Source organism: Wolffia australiana, chromosome 17 (assembly GCF_029677425.1).
Source record: "Wolffia australiana isolate 7733 chromosome 17, ASM2967742v1".
In the NCBI taxonomy this organism is placed as follows: domain Eukaryota; kingdom Viridiplantae; phylum Streptophyta; class Magnoliopsida; order Alismatales; family Araceae; genus Wolffia; species Wolffia australiana.
Window position 1 is genome coordinate 11,781,629 of NC_135851.1, and position 20,018 is coordinate 11,801,646.

At 43.6% G+C, this 20,018-nt stretch overlaps 2 protein-coding genes, 1 long non-coding RNA gene and 1 other non-coding gene across 4 annotated transcripts; 3 read left to right on the plus strand and 1 right to left on the minus strand.

Moving 5' to 3' along the window:
• Nucleotides 1–3,008: 3,008 nt before the first annotated feature.
• On the minus strand, nt 3,009–8,964 carry LOC144714165 (uncharacterized). The gene is made up of 2 exons (XR_013584270.1): nt 4,098–8,964; nt 3,009–3,546 (listed from the first exon to the last, which is right to left on the minus strand). It is a non-coding gene; the product is annotated as an uncharacterized LOC144714165 (long non-coding RNA).
• Nucleotides 8,965–13,134: 4,170 nt separating this feature from the next.
• Nucleotides 13,135–14,936, plus strand: LOC144714163 (tropinone reductase homolog At5g06060-like). The gene is made up of 5 exons (XM_078588860.1): nt 13,135–13,515; nt 13,591–13,798; nt 14,179–14,395; nt 14,468–14,574; nt 14,663–14,936. The coding sequence occupies exons 1-5, from the start codon at nt 13,223–13,225 to the stop codon at nt 14,843–14,845; spliced, it is 1,008 nt and encodes a 335-aa protein (XP_078444986.1). The 5' UTR covers nt 13,135–13,222; the 3' UTR covers nt 14,846–14,936.
• A 23-nt stretch (nt 14,937–14,959) lies between these two features.
• On the plus strand, nt 14,960–16,621 carry LOC144714162 (putative protein phosphatase 2C 9). The gene is made up of 4 exons (XM_078588859.1): nt 14,960–15,535; nt 15,613–15,930; nt 16,007–16,112; nt 16,197–16,621. The coding sequence occupies exons 1-4, from the start codon at nt 15,206–15,208 to the stop codon at nt 16,550–16,552; spliced, it is 1,110 nt and encodes a 369-aa protein (XP_078444985.1). The 5' UTR covers nt 14,960–15,205; the 3' UTR covers nt 16,553–16,621.
• Nucleotides 16,622–16,628: 7 nt separating this feature from the next.
• On the plus strand, nt 16,629–16,699 carry TRNAG-GCC (transfer RNA glycine (anticodon GCC)). The gene has a single exon. It is a non-coding gene; the product is annotated as a tRNA-Gly (tRNA).
• Nucleotides 16,700–20,018: the final 3,319 nt, after the last annotated feature.

The following is a 20,018-nucleotide window of genomic DNA, read 5'->3' on the forward strand; positions in this document are numbered from 1 at the left end:
TTTAATTCTTGAAAATGTATATAAATCCAAAAAATATTAATTAAATTTAAATTTCAGTTATTCAATTCAAGCTCCATGCAAATTTGACCCCTTTTGTTATATGCTTGTAAAGAAAATTATAAATATCAGTGTATAAACCAGAAGCCTTAAATGAGTTAATCAACACTAATTTATGGTTCATCAATGTGCTTATTTAAGGTACAGCTATATGATATGATGTTAGGTGCCTTCATGTCACACTATATAGACATGGGTACCAGTGAGATTAAGCCCAATTCTCTAGTAAGGAGTGTAACCAAATCATCTAGTATGCAGTCTTAAACATTGCTCTATATTTGGCTTCACTAATGGAACGAGAGATAACACTTTGTTTTTGCAAGCTCTAGAAGACCTAATTCTCCCCAACATGAGTGTTATAGAAAGTGGTAAAATTTTGATACCCTCTGTCTCTATCATACACAGCGGCAAAACACGCTTCCATACAAAGATTATAGCGATGCCTCTAGATGAGTCGCCTAGCCCAAGTTCCCTTTATACAAGCAAGTACTCATTGGCCCCCTGATAACATGCATATTTTGTGCTTCAATACGACCATATTTACATGTTCATTTGCATTAAATCACTCATATTTGCATGTTCGCTTAAATTGATTAAATCTATTTTTAGAATAATTTTCTGAATTTTTTAATTTTTATGCCTTTTTGGGGATTTCTAACAATAGATCCTAAAAGAATATAATTTCAGATGGAATATGATTTTTTAAGAATTTTTTAACATTAAATTTGTGGTTTTTCTAAGTCAAAATATTTATTTATTTTTATTTTTGGCTTTAATTTTATTTAATATGAATTTAGAGATTTTCTACCCTTTATTTTATCTCGAGCCGCCATGTGTCATTGTTTGACTCGTCGAACAGAAATGAGTCAGCTATCACTGATGATTGGCGACAACCAAATCATTAACTTAGATAATGATTGGTGTCAACCAATCATTTATCTAGGCAATCATCGCTTTGCAATTCGCAAAGCAATGATTGCATTTATGACTGACAAATCAAAATTTGGAATTTTCTAACGCAGGGGCGACGTGGACAAACCAAAAAAAAGAAGCCACCTTTTCACGTGGGTCGAGGGAGAAAAAGATAAAAACCACCTTATGCACTTTTGCCTCTTCTTTTTCTTTGAATTAGCAACGAGCGACGTGGCCGCTCGACACGGCGCCAAAAGTACACATGGTCCGCACGTTTAGACATGGCAAGCTCGTGTTTGCCGTTGATTGAATAAAAAAAAGGGGGATGTGGCGCACGGTGACTCGCCGCCATGTCAGCCTCAAGAAAGAATAAAGTAATTTTGTCATTTTTTGTCTTTTTGTCTTTTTGTCTTTTTCCAAATGCAGGTACACTGATATGATACGGGGCCGCATATACGAGCGTCGGCGGCCCAAGACACAGCCAGAGCCCACAAGCCCAACAGCAACCCTAACTTAAGGGCTGATGTGTGGGAGAAGGAGGGCAGAGAATATCCCAGTAAGTCATTCCTCTCTCTCTCTCTCTCTCTCTCTCTCTCTCTCTCTCTCTCTCTCTCTCTCTCTCTCTCTCTCTCTCTCTCTCTCTCTCTCTCTCTCTCTCTCTCTCTCTCTCTCTCTCTCTCTCTCTCTCTCTCTCTCTCTCTCTCTCTCTCTCTCTCTCTCGGCGCGTCGTGGAACCCACGTCGTGGAGCGAAGCTCTTCCCACGTCCCGACGCTCTTCTCTCTCTCCCCCCTATTTTTTTCTCTTTCCCTTCCCGGACCACAACTTGTCATTTGGCATTGCCGGAACTGTTCATCGCTCTAGGCATCAACGAAGCCTAAGGGACGAAAATTCAGTCATCCTCTTCAGTAATCGAAGTATATTTTTGGAGTTCTTTATCATTGGTATCAGAGCTAGCGACCCCCAGATACTGACATGGCAAAGAAGAAAATGGCAACCGAAACCCAGCACGCTTCTAAGGAAGCAATCCAAGAACTGGAAGCAAATCTCTCTGAATTAAGGACACAAGTGGCCGAATGTGCCAAGGCTAAGGACGTCCACGCCCTGCGGGCAGACCAAGCCCTCATTCATGAGAAGCTCGATGCAATGCTGGCGCACCATAGCTCCACCTCTCGGAGGTCTGCACGTTCACGAGGGTCGGACCTGGGTTCCCACGCCGGGGCTAGTAGCTCGGCGTCGTCACCCACCTTGCGGGATTGCGGGCCTGCGACAGAGAGACAATCTTTCCCAGCCACACATGCCCCAGAAGGACTACTGCCCCAACCGCCGTCATGGGCCGTAGTTGGGGCGGACCGTGAGAAGCAATCCATCACTGAAGTGTGATAAGCCAAAAAAATGCATGTAAAAATGTCATTGATTTTGGATTTAGACTTATACAATAAAATTTATAATTTCCCTTATTCACTAAATATAAAATATAGAGCAAGTAAGGGGTGGAACCACAGGGAGGCAACAAATGAGAATTTTTATCCAATTTCAATGAATTAATTCAAAGATGATTTAATTTTGCAATTAATAAATCTTAATTATCCTTAATAATATTCTTTAATTAATCAAAATTTAAGTAAAACTTAATTTTGATTTTTGATATTTCGGTCAAAAAACTCAAGATATGAATATTTTAATTTTAATATCAGTTAATTCAGAATATTAATTTCCAAATTATTAAAAAATTTTAAAACAATTTCTTATGAATTAAAATTGGGAATTAAATGATCAAGAAAGGGATTTTTAATTTGGACTTCAAGATAGATGAATTTTCGATTCAAATTTTATTTTTAGGTTTTTTATATATTAAATTAAATTCCTAAACAATAAAAATTGAAATCTAGAGAGATAAACTAAACAAATTAACCTAGAGAGAGAAAGTGAAGAAATTAGGGAAAAGATGAAATCCGACCCTAAATTAAAAATCTAATGAAGCATAAATATTTTAAATTGATGTAGAATTAAGGATAAAAAATCAGATCTTGAATCAGAATCAAAACAAAGTGCTAATTTCATTCAAAACAAACCTCTAGGGCATGTACATTTCGCCCATGCCTTGGCGTTTTAGAATCGTTCAAGAAGATGATTGAAATAAAAATCAGAGATTTACAAATTTGAGTTCAGAAACAAGATCTGTCGACTTCAAGAATCCATCATGTGTCCTTCCTGGCCAATTGCTTGGGGGAGAGCATCCAAAAGTGATTTTTGCCCCTTTCCAGACCTCCATTTAAAGATCCAACCATCTGAATTGTAGAGGGGGAAAAGACTAACCTACCCTCTAAATTTCAGCCTAATCCGATATCTAGATCTCAAGATATCAAGGTTTTAGTGATGATAAATCTAGGCCATTGGATCGTTTTATCTCTCCTCCAAGAAGCTTGGAAAAAACGCTTTTTGATTGGCCAGCATAATCATTTCTCGTATTCCGCTTCCTCGGATCACGTCCTGACACGTTGTTGTGCGCGTCATAACCGCACAATCATTGGCGTGTGATTCCGAAATTCAAAGCGCTCAAAACGCTCCACGTCAGCCTGAAATAATAAAAACAAAAGAAAAGGACAAAAGATCTTTTTTAAAAAAATAATTTTTTATTCTCTTAGCCGCAATCTTTGACCATTCTTCTCTCTCTCTTCTCTCTTTTATATATTTTAAATAATAAGCCGCTATTCTTCTCTCTCTTCTCACTTTAAATATTTTAAATCATAGCCACTTATGTTGACTATTCTTCTCTCTCTTCTCTCTTTTAAATCATAAGCCGGTATTCTTCGCTCTTTCTTCTCTCTTTTATATATTTTAAATCATAGCCGCTTATGTTGACTATTCTTCTCTCTATTATATAATAATAACCACTCATTCTCTCTCTCTCTCTCTATTCTTATTTAAATAAATATATCCATTTATTCGCCCGAATTTCGGGCGAATGACGTGGATACTCGTTAGTAAATATTTAAATATATTATAAATGCCAAATAAATAATATATGTGTTATTTAAATATGTAAAAATCATTTCTTGGCTATATAATGGTCAAAAAATTATATAAAAATATGGAAAAATTCCAGAAAAATCATGAAAACACTTACCAACCTTTAGCCAAGTATTTAAATCCCTGTAAAAAAATATTTTTTCACTAAAATGATGTTAAATTCCATGTAAAAAAATGATAAAAATCTGAAATAATAGTATAATGAGAGGTTAAGTGATTTATCTTATTTTAACATGATAACATGCAAATAAAATCATTAAAACATATAAATAAAATGTAAAATTCATTAATTAATCGTATTAATTTGCAGGTTATCAAAGTGCCGCCGGCGAACCCGACCCCGTTCACTGGAAACAGAGTATGCCGCCAAAGCGACGGCCAAGCCGTCAAAAGCGGACTCATCGGGTCCACCTGGAACCAGAAGGAAAGCGGAGTCCTTGGGGACACATGGCGGAGGCGTTACCCAAAGAAGAAGGGCGAATCGGGTACCCGCCCATTTCAGGACAACGGCTTGGGGCTTTGATGGACCGAAGGGGCCTTCCGCATCATTATTCCCCGCCACTGCTGCTACCCCAGCAAACTGGGGGAGGCCCACGCTACCCGTCACCTAACCGACTGGAGCAATTCCGCACGGACACATCGTGGGAATGACCTCCTTCGTCGAGAGAGCCGCACCGGGTCATCGAAGAATTCAATGGTCGAGAAGCTGAGGCGGAGCAGAATCCCTATCTTCGGGGCCGGCCTACTCGTCCCTCGTGCCCAAATATGCATCGAGAGCAGGGGGAACGAGCTATAAACCGAGCTATGGAAGATGTAAGGGGACTTCGAGGAGAAGGGTGTGAAAATGCTGAGCGCCTTCCCGTGGTCATGCCTCGCCATGATCGGACAGCAATCGCCAATCGCCACACCACTCGAGATGTGGACGAATCTACAGATGTGGAGCACCAACCGCGAGACCACCACATTGCGACTAGGCAACGTGAGGGGAGGCATTTCCATCGCATCGCAGATATCCCGTTCTTCTCGGGTGGGGACCCTGAAAATTGGCTGCGAAAGGTGGAACACTACTTCCGTTCTCACCCGGCCGAAGATGGAGAATAGCTGAGGGTGGCGTCGTCGTATCTAGAGGGCAAGGCGTGGTTCTGCTACAAAGACGATCATGCAGGATTCCGAAGCTGGGATGATTTTAAGGCCCAATTGTGTCGGCTCTTTGGTCTCAAACCACACTAGGCCTACACCAACCTGTTCCGCATGCTCCAGATGTGGACGGTGGATGAACTGCTCGACGAATTTGTGCGTTTGGCGGGGTACATTCCAGACTTATGCGAGAAGACGGCTATCAACGCAATCTTGGCCGCTCTCAAGCCGTCCATACGGAAGGAGATTCGTTGGCGAGACCCACAATCTCTGGACGAATTATTTGATCTGGCACTGGAAGTGGAAGAAGTCCTCATAGAAGATGAAGAATTGACTCTGCAGTCCCGGAGTTCACGTATTTTCAAGGCTAGAGAGACGAAGGATCACCAGGGCAAGACGACCAAGCAACCAGCACCCTGCACCACTCCAAGACTCAAGCATCATTTACGCCTTACCGTGGAGGAAGTGGCCCAGCGCAAGGCGCAAGGCCTATGTTTTAGGTGTGATGAAAAATTTACACCTGGTCATCGATGCCGCAAGGATCTACAGATCCATCTCCTCCAGGAGAAGGATGGGGATGGAACCGACGCAGTTTCCGGTGACCACGGCATCAATACTAACGTCGACAGTGACATGGGGGATGAGGTCGCGCTGACCGTTCTCTCTTCGAAGACAGCCATGGGGTTGCCCACCCAGCACTCAAAGAATTCTCTACGACTTCGGGCCTCTATTATAAGACATGGAGTGGAGGGGCTAATAGAGTGTGGCACACCCTAGAGGGCGAACCGGGAACGAGCCGCCTGAAGGAGGGCCCAACAACCGAGCGCCACAACGCCACCTGCTCTAGATCGTATTGCTGCCAGGTACGAGCCCGGTTAACTATCATCCTTACCGCTACTCTCACTTGCAAAAGAATGAGTTGGAGAAGCTCGTGGTCGAGCAACTTGCTATGGGACTAATCAGGCCTTCCCGTAGCCCGTATTCCAGCCCCACACTATTAGTGAAGAAGAAGGATAACACTTGGCGTTTTTGTGTGGACTTTCGGGTTCTCATCAAGGTGCCCGTACCCGACCATTTCCCTATTCCGGTGGTGGAACAATTGCTGGAAGAGCTGCACGGTATGACCACTTTCTCCAAGCTAGACTTAAAATCGGGCTGCCACCAAATCAGGATGCGCGAGGAAGATGTGGAGAAGATGGCTTTCAGAACACACCAGGGTCATTACAAATATGTGGTGATGCCGTTCGGTTTGTCCAACGCCCCCGCCACATTTCAAGCACTAATGAATCAGGTGTTCCAGTCCTATCTACATCGATTCATCCTCGTATTTTTTGACGACATCTTAATCTACAGCAAGTCCAATGAGGAACACATGGCCCATTTGCATCATGCATTGGAGATTCTTGAGCAGCACCACCTACATATCAACCCAAAAAAGTGCTTCTTCTATCAACTGCAAATCTAGTATTTGGGACATTGGGTCTCAACCGAGGGAGTATCGACTGATTCTAGCAAGGTGGAGGCGGTCACCAACTGGAAACCACCCTGAACTGTCCGAGAGCTGTGTGGTTTCCTTGGACTGGCTGGGTACTATCGACGGTTTGTAGCAGGCTATGCGGCAGTGGCGTGGCCTCTCACACAATTATTGAAGAAGGGCAAGTTTGAGTGGACTGCCACAGCGCATGAAGCATTTGATGCACTAAAGCAAGCTCTGTCCACCGCGCCAGTCCTCGCCTTGCCCGATTTCACTCAGCCATTCCTGCTAGAAACGGATGCATCTGGCGTCGGGGTGGGGGCAGTATTGATGCAAGCGGCCCGACCAATCGCCTATTTCAGCCAAGCTCTTCCCCCTACCACACGCACAAAATCAGCATACGAACGTGAGTTGTTGGCCATTGTATTAGCCGTTAAAAAATGGAGACACTATCTGCTCTTCCAGCACTTCACAATTCATACTGACCAGTGCAGCCTGAAGTACTTGTTTGAACAGCGGGAAGTTCCGGGCGAGTACAATCGTCTACTGGCAAAACTTCTGGGGTTTCGTTTTTCGATTCAGTACAAGGCAGGTCGCCTCAACCAGGCCGTCAATGCTTTGTCCAGGATAGAGACCCCAGAGGAGCTTGTTTGTCCCATCACCGTGAGCAACTGGGTGGATTTATCCGACATCCAACAAGCTATCCGACAAGATCCTGAATTGAACAGGCTGCTCTTGGAAGCTCAGCAGGGACGACCGCTTCCGCCGCATTATTCTATCACGGATGGACATCTACTTTACAAGAGCCGCTTGGTTCTACCTCGGGCATCTCCCTTCGTACGTCAGATTCTTCAGGAACTTCATGACGGGGAAATAGAGGGCCATGGGGGGTTACTCAAGACCTATCAACGCGTCTATCAACAGTTCTATTGGCCAGCCATGAAGGGCGACATCAAAACCTATGTCAATGAATGCCAGCGATGTTAGCAGTGCAAATCCTCCCACCTCGCCCCCGCCGAGCTCCTCCAACCGCTGCCCATGCCCACCAGAATTTGGGAGGATATCTCCATGGATTTCATTGAGGGACTTCCTCGGTCCGAGGGGGCTAATTGCATCCTGGTGGTGGTCGACCGACTTAGCAAGTACGGGCACTTCATCGCCCTACGCCATCCGTTCACAGCCAAGACGTGGCCCTTCTGTTCACAAATGAAATCATCCGTCTCCATGGCATGCCACAATCCATTATCTCAGATAGGGGCCACATCTTCATGAGCTCATTCTGGTCCGAACTTCATTCCCTTCAAGGAACCATCCTCAAACGCAGCTCAGCCTACCACCCACAAACGGATGGACAAACCGAAGTCGTCAACCGCGGCCTAGAGACTTATCTTCGCTGTTTTGCAGGGGAACAACCCAAACGTTGGCGCAAGTATCTCCCATGGGCATAACTGAGTTACAATACGCCTTACCACAGCAGTATCAAGACATCCCCTTTCCGTGCGGTTTATGGTCGGGATCCCCCCCCACCTTAGTCCGTTACGGCACCCTAGCATCGCCCATCGACGACCTCGACAAGTTGCTCACGGAACATGATCAAATGCTCGATGTTCTAAAGGGTCACCTTGGCCGCGCCCAAGTTCAAATGAAAGCCCAAGCTGACACAAAGCGACGTGAGGTGACCTACACCGAAGGCGACGAGGTATACGTCAAACTACGCCCTTTTCAGATGAAGACATTGGCCCGGCGACCCAACGAGAAATTGGGTCCCAAATTTTTTGGACCCTATCGCATCCTCCAACGCTTCGGGGCCGTCGCCTACCCTCTTCAATTTCCCCCCGAGGTACACATCCACCCAGTTTTTCATGTATCTCAACTCCGGAGAGCAGTGGGATCGACAGACCGGCCCCTACCCATACCCCCACTCCTCTCGGAGGAAATTGAGTGGATTGATAGCATGCAAATAGAAGCTAATAAAGAGCTAATTTCATCATATTTTTAGGGCTTTAATGCATAAAACATGGAATTTTAATGCATGTTATCATCATTTTGGGCGAAAATAATAATTCCTTGAATTTCAAGTTAAATAATACCTTTTATCAATATTTAGGTCAATTTACACATTTAAATGATTTAAAATGATGATTATAACAATTAAATGATTTAATTGGCCTATTTCTATAAATAAAAAGAAGCCAACAATTAAAGGTCTTTTCGAAATGAATAAAATAGTTTTTTTTATGCATTTAGAATGATGTTTACAATTTATTTTATTTTTTCTTTTCATAAAAAAATAAAATAAAAACCTTTTTTATTAAAACCGGCCCTTAGTGGGCCGGTTTGAGAGCTAACTATTTCTTTTAAAACCCGTAGAACGCACGAAGAAGCGCACCGCACGCAGGGGTACATAGGTGTATCAGAAGGACCGCTAGCCCCTTCGGTGCGCGACACGCACGCACGCAATTTCGTGTGTGTCGCGCACGACAGGGAGACACACGAAGGCCAGCGGAACCAATCCCGTCACGCTGTATGCTCTGCGTACAACGTGAAACGGACGGCAGTTCTAACAGAATTGGAAGACCTTGTTCTTCCGATTCCGCGACGATAAAAGGGAGAAGACAACGATTATTTTCTTCGTTCTTGATTTTCAAGCTGAAGGAAGGATCGCCTAGCCTCCCTCAAGACTCAAGAATCGCCAGGAGCGATTTGGAGACAGATTGGAGCAGAATCCCGCAGATCTGGCGCCGGCATTCTTCATCGAGTTCAAACTAAAATCGGGGGAAAACCTTGGCGTTCGTTGCTCGGGATTGGCTCACATATAGCTTCTGGTACATCTAGAACTATCTGTCTTTAATTTTTGCACCGTATTTCATCGTTAATTTTCTGAAATTTTCATTCATCTCATGCTTGCCGTCGTTCGTTTTCATGTTCCAATGTTACTCATTTAGCTTGTAAACTTTTAGTTCGTTTTCAGATTAGTCTACCTAGATCGATTACCAACATCATATTTTTAATCACTTTCGTTTGATCAAATCAAGAAAATTTCAATCTCTTGCCTCGGAAATTCAGCAAATCGTGAATCCAATTTACGATTTGCTGTTTCAGGACATGTCTACAATTTTAAATCAATTAGTATAAAATAAACAATAATAGCAATTCTTAAAACCCTATATCCGTGAGAAATCAGTCAAAATAAAATACAAGCTAATAGAAAATCTTATCTTAGGCTTGCTAGTCCATGAGACATTTTAATGCATCCTTTTGATGGATTTTCTTCTCTAACTAGTTTCTAATTGACTAAAAAGAAAATTTTAAAAAAATTATACTTAAGCCACTTTGTAGTGGATTAGTAGTAAGTCTTGCCAAGGAGTGTTAACTGATCATAAAATCTGGCAAAAGTAAAAGGAGCTTGGCTATTAAAACTTGAGTGCTACTCCCTAATTTGAGGAAAACTGAATTCACCGTCGTCTCCCTAGGGTTCGACCCCTTACTTGCGCATTAAGGGACATAAATTTTAGTGATTAAGTTCGAAAAACCCCTAAATAACGACATATATATACATAATTTTTGAGCTTATCATGCATCGTCACGCCGGAAGCCATCACAGCATTCCACCCTTCGTCTCAAGGCCTCCTAGTGCTCATCCACTGGAAGGGATTGCCCGCCCACGAGGCCACGTGGCAAATCGCCTCCCACCTACGCCAACAATTTCCAGAATTCCAACTTGAGGACAAGCTGGTCAGAATTGGGGGGAGTATTGATATGATACGGGGCCGCATATACAAGCGTCGGTGGCCCAAGACACAGCCAGAGCCCACAAGCCCAACAGCAACCCTAACTTAAGGGCTGATGTGTGGGAGAAGGAGGGCAGCGAATATCCCAGTAAGTCATTCCTCTCTCTCTCTCTCTCTCTCTCTCTCTCTCTCTCTCTCTCTCTCTCTCTCTCTCTCTCTCTCTCTCTCTCTCTCTCTCTCTCTCTCTCTCTCTCAGCGAGTTCGAATTCTCCGGCTCATCGCTTACCCCCTCTTCGGTCGTGTGATTTGCAGACGCTCTTCCCTGCATCCCATCGTGGAGTGAAGCTCTTCCCACATCCCGATGCTCTTCTCTCTCTCCCCCCTATTTTTTTCTCTTTCCCTTTCCGGACCACACTTGTCATTTGGCGATCCCGGAACTGTTCATCGCTCTAGGCATCGACGAAGCCTAAGGGACGGAAATTCAGTCATCCTCTTCAGTAATCGAAGTATATTTTTGGAGTTCTTTATCATACATGTGGCGTGGAAGATGAGAAGTCCAAGCGCAGAAGACGAGGAGATGCGGAAATTTAGAGCGACGCAACTGTTTAATTAAAAATGGAAAAGGAGGAAGCGGATACGAGGATAGAGAAAAAAAAGGTCCAGGATTGTTCCAACTTCAATCGGCCATATCTTTTGATCTACAACTCCGATTGAGCTGAAATTTTCAGCACTACTTCACCTTCACCTCCTCTTTCTGTTCATATCCTTTGATCATTGTGAAATTCATCTTGAACTTGCTTCCTACTTGTGTGAGCTGATTGAAAGATAGTGAGTTTTGAGATCCATCAAGTGTGTTCTTGGTATCCTGGGTGTGTGGAGAGAAGCATTGGAGAAGAGGGGGAGCTTACCGACACTCGTAAATCACCGTGATCCTGGCGGAATGTAAGGTTCTAAAGTAAATGTCTTCGCCGTACATTGCTCTTTTCCTGACACCGTCATTAGCTTAATTAGGGTTTCTCATTCTCTGTTCGCTATTCTTTCATTCCCTCACATAAACCCTATCTTGTTTATATCTTTTCCATTTGAACAGGAGGAGTACGCCATGCTATTGTGCCTTGGATGATCCACATCTTGGGGTCAGGCGCTGATGAGCACATTGAACTATCCATGTGGCTGAGAGCCCTCACAGCCTAGGCACAACGACGCAATTATCAGGGGCACGCTCTACCGCAGAGCTAAGAGCTCATCGTGTGGGCCTCCTACTGGGAGGATCACACTGTTCTTACATTCAGTCACTATCGTATTCTTCGCAGTCTCTATCTCATCCGCATATCATTACACATAATTCTATGTTCACTTCCTCTTTTCTTGCTAATTTAAGTTGAATTATAGCTATATACAACATGGCACTCGATATCACTATCTCGCCTATTCTAGTATTTTTCTTTTCTCGTATCTTTAATCACTATAGTAAGAATTAAATCCTTAATCATCATTACCTGTGGAGACTATCTGTACTCATCATTAACTAAATATTCTTAAGTACGGTTAAATATATTTTTATTGAATAATCTAAATTACTAACGACGAATTAAAACCCCTAAATTTGAGATTATCAAATATTATAGAGGTCATAGAGATGTCTAGACGAGTCTCTTGGCCCACGGTCACTTGATACATGCAAGAACTCATTCGCCCCCTCCTGATGGATCTGTAGTCTATCCGAATTGAAGGCTGTCATTCATGTTGGAACACAAAAGATAGATCAACACTCGGATGTAGAGCACATGAGGGTGATGCAATAGAGCAGGACACAGAGACATTGTATTATGGATAGATTTGGGGCTACATGGAAAAGCAATGCATAAAATTATCGCATGAGGCAAGACATGATGGCATTGTGAAAAGGCAAGGACAGGGAACGATGCGGTAGGACAGGGAAAACAAGGGCACATGTTATGAGGAGGATCCTAGAACTCGAACACCCTGTGAATCAAAAAGAGAGTTACATGGTCTTACATGGACCTGAGAGTGAGGGAGAGAGAGAGAGAGCGAGAGAGAGAGAGAGAGAAGAGAGAGAGAAATACAGTGTGTATAGCGAGTCAGTCTTACACTACATAAACACAAAGATAGGTAACATGCGGTCTCCAAACCTAAATGGAGACCTTACATATTCAACTATACAAGAACATGCTCATGAGTAGGGTTGGACATTTAGGACTAAGGAACAGTTTGACCGGACCGCACTGGGATCGTAGGTCCTCCATTTGAGGTTGGATCGATTGTCCATTCAGGTTTATGTCCAAGGGACACACCGGATTGCAACCAGAAGTAAATTATAATATATTTATTTAATATTTTTCGTAAAATTTTAAAAATATCAAATCTATCTCGACGGGGAAGTTTCTGCTGAGGTCAGCGTAGAAGCCATATATTTGACCATATATAGGCACCCACTTGATGTAGGAGATATTTAACATTATTATGAACATAAATGTTCTACTTTGAATTTGACATTGACTAGTCAACCTGACCAGATCGGGATCGGTCTAGACCGTACCAGGACTGAACAAGAAAGGACTGGAACCAGACTGAAGTTAAGGTAAGATTTAAGCCTTTGCTAAAAACCTGAACCAGACCGGAACCGTCAGACCCAACTCATGAGACATTAGGCTAACTAATTTATTATGGATTTAGAAATATAAATGTCATCACACGACCACGCTCTATGAGAACTGTAATGTTTCTTAATAGTAAAATGTTATGAATATTGATGACTCTTTAGTTCTGTATTTACATTAGCAATTAATATTCAAGTATACAAACAAAGATAATTTACAGCAAAGAATTATTTTACGAATATAGGAGAGCACGGGCCTAATGGGCTGCACTGCACGAAATCTGGATCGGACGCGCTTACAACGAGTCAACGGCGATCCTTGTTCGTCGAGAGCTGAGCCGGATAAGGGAAACAGTGAAGGATTGGAGGCCACAATTCCGAAAGTTGCAGACTTGATCTTTCGTCCGTCGACCTCGCGGAAGCGAAATCAGCTGCTGATCAAGAGCAAATCCATGGCAGATGCCGGCAGCGGCGAGGTGCAGATCGGGCACGATCAGAGGTGGTCATTGCGGGGAACGACGGCTCTGGTAACCGGAGGCACGAGAGGAATCGGGTAGGAACTCTCCCTCTTTCCGCGGCGTTCTTCCCGCTCGCCCTGTTTTAGGGTTTATCTTCGATTCCTTCTCAGCCGCGCCGTGGTGGAGGAGCTGGCGGGATTCGGCGCGGCGGTGTACACTTGCTCCCGGAACGAGGCGGAGCTTTCGAGCTCCCTGCAGATATGGAAGGAATTGGGCTTTTCCGTCTCGGGATCGGTCTGCGACGTGTCTCTCAGGGAAGAGAGGGAGAAACTTGCGGAGAAGGTGCAGGCGGCCTTCTCCGGGAAGCTCAACATCTTCGTCAGTTCATCCAACCCTCTTTTTCAGCAATTTTTACCATAGAACCGAAATTTTCCGTAAACTCGTCTCGCTAAATTAACGCTCAATCCGACCCTCTTCTTCTGCCATTCTTAGTTCTGAACTGAAAATTTTCAGGGAACATCCTCGTCTCGCTAGATTAACATCGTTTCCGAACCTATTCCTCTGCAATTTTTACTTCGGAACTGAAATTTTCTGGGAAACTCATCTCGCAAGATCAACACTGATTCCGACCCTGTTCTTCTGCATTTTTTACTGCGGAACGGAGTTTTTTCGGAAAACTTGTCGGGCAAGATTAACACTGTTTCCGACCCTATTCTTCTGCAATTTGTACTAATTTTTTGGGAAATTCGTGTGGCTAGATCAACAACGTGGGAACGAACATAAGGAAGTCGACGGCGGAGTTCACGGGGGAGGAATACGCGCACCTCATGAGCACCAACCTCGACTCGGCGTTCCATCTTTGCCAACTCTTCTACCCTCTTCTGAAGGCCTCCGCCCGAGCTAGCGTCGTCTTCATCTCCTCCGTCGCTGGGCTGGTCGCTCTTCCCACTGGCTCCATCTACGCCGCCACCAAAGGTCCCCTCTATTTATATATATTTATATCTGACATTATAATATAATATAATATATACATTATACAACGTGCAGGGGCGCTGAACCAGCTGACAAAGAGCCTGGCGTGCGAATGGGCAAAAGACGGGATAAGGGTCAACTGCGTCGCGCCGTGGTACATCAAGACTTCTCTAGTGGAACACGTAAGCCTGGCTGCCACGTCATTTTCATTCCGGGTTTTGTCGTGGCGGAGTGGTCAACGGAGAAGTGGGACTTTTTTTGCCTCGTCAGCTTCTCGAGGACGAGGATTTCGTCCGGCGGCTGATCGGACGGACACCGCTGCGCCGCGTGGGCGAGCCCGGTGACGTCTCCTCTCTCGTCGTCTTCCTCTGCCTACCGGCGGCTTCCTACGTCACCGGTCAGACCGTCGCCGTCGACGGAGGAATGACGGTCAACGGCTTCTTCCCTTCTTAACTTTCAAAAGGTTTTATCCTTGACGCGTGGCTGCCACGTGGCGGTTTTTCAAAGTAGTGGCACCTATCGGGACGTGGGTGATTTTGTCTTACGTGCCGGCGGCAACGGGGAAAAATCGCGGGACACGCGTCGCACGGTGAGCCTGCGAGCGACACGTCCGCGGCCCGGCGAGCGCCGGCGCGCCGCGTGGCCGGCCTTTAATGGCAGTTGCCTCGGACCGGTCCGGGTAGCGTGTACGGGGGGGATAGGTCCACGCGTATGTCGACGCGTGTACGCTCCGGATGCGGTCTGGTATTTCTGTTGGACCCCACATAGCGCGCTACTTCTGCCGGGGGTTGGAGCTTCCCGCGGCGGAGTTGGATGAGAGACGGCAGCGCGATGGCGGAGATCTGCTGCGAAGATCGGAAGGCGAGCTTGGCGAGGAGGAAGAGGAGGTTCCGATTCGACGCCGGGCCGGCGGCGGTGACGCGGCGGAGGATTCCGATTCGAGTGGTGGTCGCGGAGGAGGAGTCGAAATCGAGCCCGATCGAGTCGCCGTCGACGTCGGCGGAGGCCGGGCGATGTCCGAGGCACGGCGTGATCTCGGTTTGCGGGAGGAGGAGGGAGATGGAGGACGCGATTTCGATCCGCCCTGGCTTCGCCGAGGGTATGCACTTCTTCGGGGTTTTCGACGGCCACGGCTGCTCCCACGTAAGCTTTCCCGGCGATCCGACGGTCGGAATCCCCCGAGCTTCGATCGTAACCTTCCTTTGTCGATTTTCCGGCAGGTGGCGGCGTCGTGCAAGGATCGGATGCACGAGTACGTGGCGGAGGAGCTGGGGCGGGATCGGAGGGCGGGGTCGGAGGAGGAGTGGAGGGGGGCGATGGAGAGGAGCTTCGCGAGGATGGATGCGAGCGTGGGGGAGGCGGGGGCGGGGACGGGCGGCTGCCGGTGCGAGACGCAGGCGCCGAAGCGCGACCACGTCGGGTCGACCGCGGTGGTGGCGGTGGTCACGGCGGAGCGCGTCGTCGTCTCCAACTGCGGCGACTCTCGGGCCGTGCTCTGCCGGAGAGGGGGCTTCGTGGCGCTCTCCGAAGACCACAAGGTATGGAGGGGAAGGGTTGGGGGGGGGTGAATTGGGAGGGCGAGATCGAGGGCTAAGGAATGGCGGGTCTGTGCAGCCGGATCGGCCCGACGAGCAGCGGAGGATCGAGGCGGCGGGGGGGCGGGTGATATACTGGGACGGGGCGAGGGTTCTGGGGGTGCTCGCCATGTCCAGGGCCATTGGTAAGCTCTTCCTCCTCCCTCGGAGAAGATTAACGGGACGAACTGTTCTTTCTCAGTGCACATCTTCTTCTTCTTCTTGTGTAGGTGATAGTTATTTGAAGCCTTACGTGGTGGCGGAGCCGGAGGTGACGGTGACGGAGAGGGGGGAGGAGGACGAGTGCCTGATCCTGGCGAGCGACGGGCTGTGGGACGTGGTCAGCAACGAGACGGCCTGCGACGTCGTGAGGAGATGCCTCAACGGGGCGGCGATGCCCGGGCCGAGAAGTATGGTCTCGCCGCCGCCGCCGCCGGAGTCGGAGGCGGCGCCGCCGGGCGCCGCGGCGGTGCACTGTAATAAGGCGTGCGCCGACGCGGCCCTCCTGCTGACGAAGCTTGCGCTGGCAAGGAACAGCGCCGATAACGTCAGCGTTGTGGTCGTTGATCTGCGGAAAATAAGATAGTATGGTAGAGTGTTGTGTTATTAATTTTTATCAAAGTGATTAAATAATAAATTATATATTCAAAATGTAGCAACCAGCACCAGTGGTCTAGTGGTAGAATAGTACCCTGCCACGGTACAGACCCGGGTTCGATTCCCGGCTGGTGCATCTCTTTTTACTGCAATTTTCGGCCTTTTACAGTACAGTTTTATTATTTATATTACCGAGTCTTAAAGGTCGGTAATGAACAAAGAAAACCGCTTGTTTTATTATATATGAGTAAATAATTGTTCTGAAATTTTCCACGTCTAAAAAGTTCAGTTCTATTTTTTGACCATTGATTTCGATTAGTTTAACGCACCTTTTTGTTTGGCGTTCAGCCTTTTTCGGTGCCAGTTGTATTTCAATATATATGAAGTTGTGGGCGAGACATGTTTGAACTGGTCATGCCATCTCATGGTTACTAAATGGTGAGTATTAAAAGCATGGAGATATTCATGTGTCAGAGACTGAACTACAGTACAACTATTGGCAACATAGAAGACTCTTTATGTATAGCAAAGAGACTCGAGTTCAATGCCAAAAAATTAGGCGCAACTATTTGGGTTAGTAAACCAATCATGGGTAAGACCGGTCGGGAACAATACCTTGCTGTTTTTAGATATTTCAGGACCCGATGAATGATTGAAATAGAAAAATCTATATATTTTGTTGACATAATCTTGTGAAATTAGGAAAGTCCTTGTTGAAACTTATTCATGGCTTTAGTGTTGAATAGGGTAATCACCAAAGAAAAAGAATATTTGATGTAAATCTTACTGATCCTCTTGTCATATAAATCTTACTGTTCTTCTATGATTGTTGGTTTCTAATAGCTAGGCAAAATTATGAGTATTAAAATTTTTCACAATACTGAACAATAAGTACATACTAGGAAGGTGTTACATCAGTCTGACCTTAGAGATTTCATTTCCTGATCTTGGCCCCTTAAGTTTCCCCAAAAAATTGGGCTTAATTTCTTATTCCACCGAACCAATATATCAAGGTGATGTTTTCTTCAAACTAAACCCCTACCAACAGATTAAGTTAAAAGTTTAAACGTGGAGACCAAATCACTCTCCAAGTTCACAATATTTATTTCATTCATACATCAAATCCCTCAACGTAATCTCAATAAAATGAATTAAAAATCATTGTGCTTCAAGTTTTTAATTTTACATTAATCTCATTTGAAAATGCATTTACTTACATGCCAATTGTAAGCCAAATAATAAATCAAAATTCAAGTACTTTGATGTCAATAATTTTATTCAAAATGGGGCTATTGAGATTATCAAAAAAATTTTGAATTTTATTCAAAATTCAAGTATCAAAAAAATAAAATTCATAAAAATACTAAAATTGAGATTATTAAAAACATTGGTGCAAACTTAAAAAATCAATAAATGTGTTTTTTGCGTCATTCACAAAGCAGTCCTAGTTCTATTACCCAATTATATTTCCACATCAAAAAAATTTCTGTCGCATAAAAACTGAATAAAACAACTCAATATCCCTCATTTCTATTTATAGCTGTTAGGTATAAACATATATGTATAATATATGTATATCCTATTAATATATTCTCGATCTAGACCCCAAACCAATTCGTGTTATGTGTCAAGATAAATAAGTCATATGACTTAATCCTTCAATATCCTAATCACTTTGATTGTCCTTTATGATCCATCCTAAATCCAACTCAAATTGTTAAACTGTGAGAAGTACCAAAATGGACCATTCTAGAGCATACTTATGTTTTTACACGGCTCTATATTTCTTCTAGGTTTCCTTTATCTTTGCCTTTTACTATTACTTACGTAGAACTCTTGGTTTGCTGTTTGTTTTCAGCCCCAAGAGTCAAAACTCATGAATAAATTTAAACATAAAATCAACTTATATTTTAAACTTTAAACATAAATTTCACTATTATTTACTTATTCATTATTATAATTCCGAACTTACACAAAATTATCAAATATTTACAAAAAAATCTGAAGATTCAAATCTGATATTCATTGTTTTTCTCGTGTTTAACCATAATAAATATTTAGTTTCTTATTGTAAAGAATTATATATATATATCTATATTTGCCTTTTAAATCACATAACTTTTTGATGACATACCCATTTTTTTGGTAGAGAAAAAATACAAATAATTAATAGTAATAACAAATATCAAGGGTTTGATGTATGTTGTGCTCTAAATCCTTATATAACGGGAATTTTCAAAAAAATCTGACCATCTTGGCAAAATCATTATCATACATCAAGCATTATGGGGACAGAAATTATGTAACATTAGTAAAAAAATTCAAAGGCGAATATGGGAAAATACAAATTACAAATTAAACGAATAAGATAACACATAAATCACTCTTCAAGATCTGGTTTTTATAAAAGTATTTACCATTGACGTAGATTTGGTACACGTGCCACAAGTCAGAAGTTAGATATATTGGGTTATCAATAAATAAAAAGTGCTTCCTCAAGGTTACTCTTGCCACCAGTGAAAAAACATTCATGCACATAAAGATAATTGATAATAGACGATTTAAGTAGGTTAATACAAACACATTTACATATTTATTTGAATTAAATTGATTATATTATACGAGTTATCAAGCCTAAATGATTAAGATTAATTTTAAGTGAAAATTTGAATTTTATGAAAATTTTAAGTAGTTTTAATGACTTTTATGGTGTTATATTATGAAATAACATAATTTTTGGAGTTGTGATGTTATGAAATGACTTTTATGATGTTATGTGATTTTTCCTGAATTTTTTGGCAAAACATTCGAAGAGATACCAATATTTTAAATTCAAAAAATATATTTATAACATTCTTATGAATTAATATCTTTTTTTGAATTGTCTTCGGAAATATATTCAACAAATATATTACTAAAAATATATTTATAACTTTTTCCAGTCTTCGAAAACCGAAAGGGAGAGAAAACTGAAGGGGAGAGAAAATAAGAGGGCTGAGAATCATCCACATTTAAACCTCCATATCTGACAATCTGAAACGAATTTTGGGATGAAATTTTGAGTGTACCTTTCTATTTCATACCTTTTCTATCCGTAGTGTTGGATCCATAGATAAAGCTTCAGATTTTGTAAAAAAACTATTTTTAAGCTTGCTTCATCCTAGAGAGGCAAATTAAAATAAGTGAAGTTTTGAATGCCTATCGAGAGTGCTCTTCCGGTCTTGAGTGTTTGAGGAATATCAACAAAGCAATTGGAAAGGCTGATGTGCATCAGAAAATTGCCTTGACCTTGTTGGGTTCTAGAGACCTTGACATGGATGAATAAATCAAAATGATTCGCAGCGGAAGACTTGAACGAATTAAACGACATCAACAAAAAACATTGAATCAAGTGTACCTTTCCATGCATCGCATCCGTGATTTCTTGGATCCCAGAGTGAGCTGAGTCAAGCTGC

Coding starts and splice junctions, on each gene's coding strand:
- LOC144714162 (XM_078588859.1), top strand. CDS start 15,206: ATGAGAGACGGCAGCGCGATGGCGGAGATCTGCTGCGAAGATCGGAAG. Junction 15,931..16,006: donor CGCTCTCCGAAGACCACAAG/GTATGGAGGGGA, acceptor GGGTCTGTGCAG/CCGGATCGGCCCGACGAGCA. Junction 16,113..16,196: donor CGCCATGTCCAGGGCCATTG/GTAAGCTCTTCC, acceptor CTTCTTGTGTAG/GTGATAGTTATTTGAAGCCT.
- LOC144714163 (XM_078588860.1), top strand. CDS start 13,223: ATGGGCTGCACTGCACGAAATCTGGATCGGACGCGCTTACAACGAGTC. Junction 13,799..14,178: donor CCGGGAAGCTCAACATCTTC/GTCAGTTCATCC, acceptor TCGTGTGGCTAG/ATCAACAACGTGGGAACGAA. Junction 14,575..14,662: donor AGACTTCTCTAGTGGAACAC/GTAAGCCTGGCT, acceptor TTGCCTCGTCAG/CTTCTCGAGGACGAGGATTT.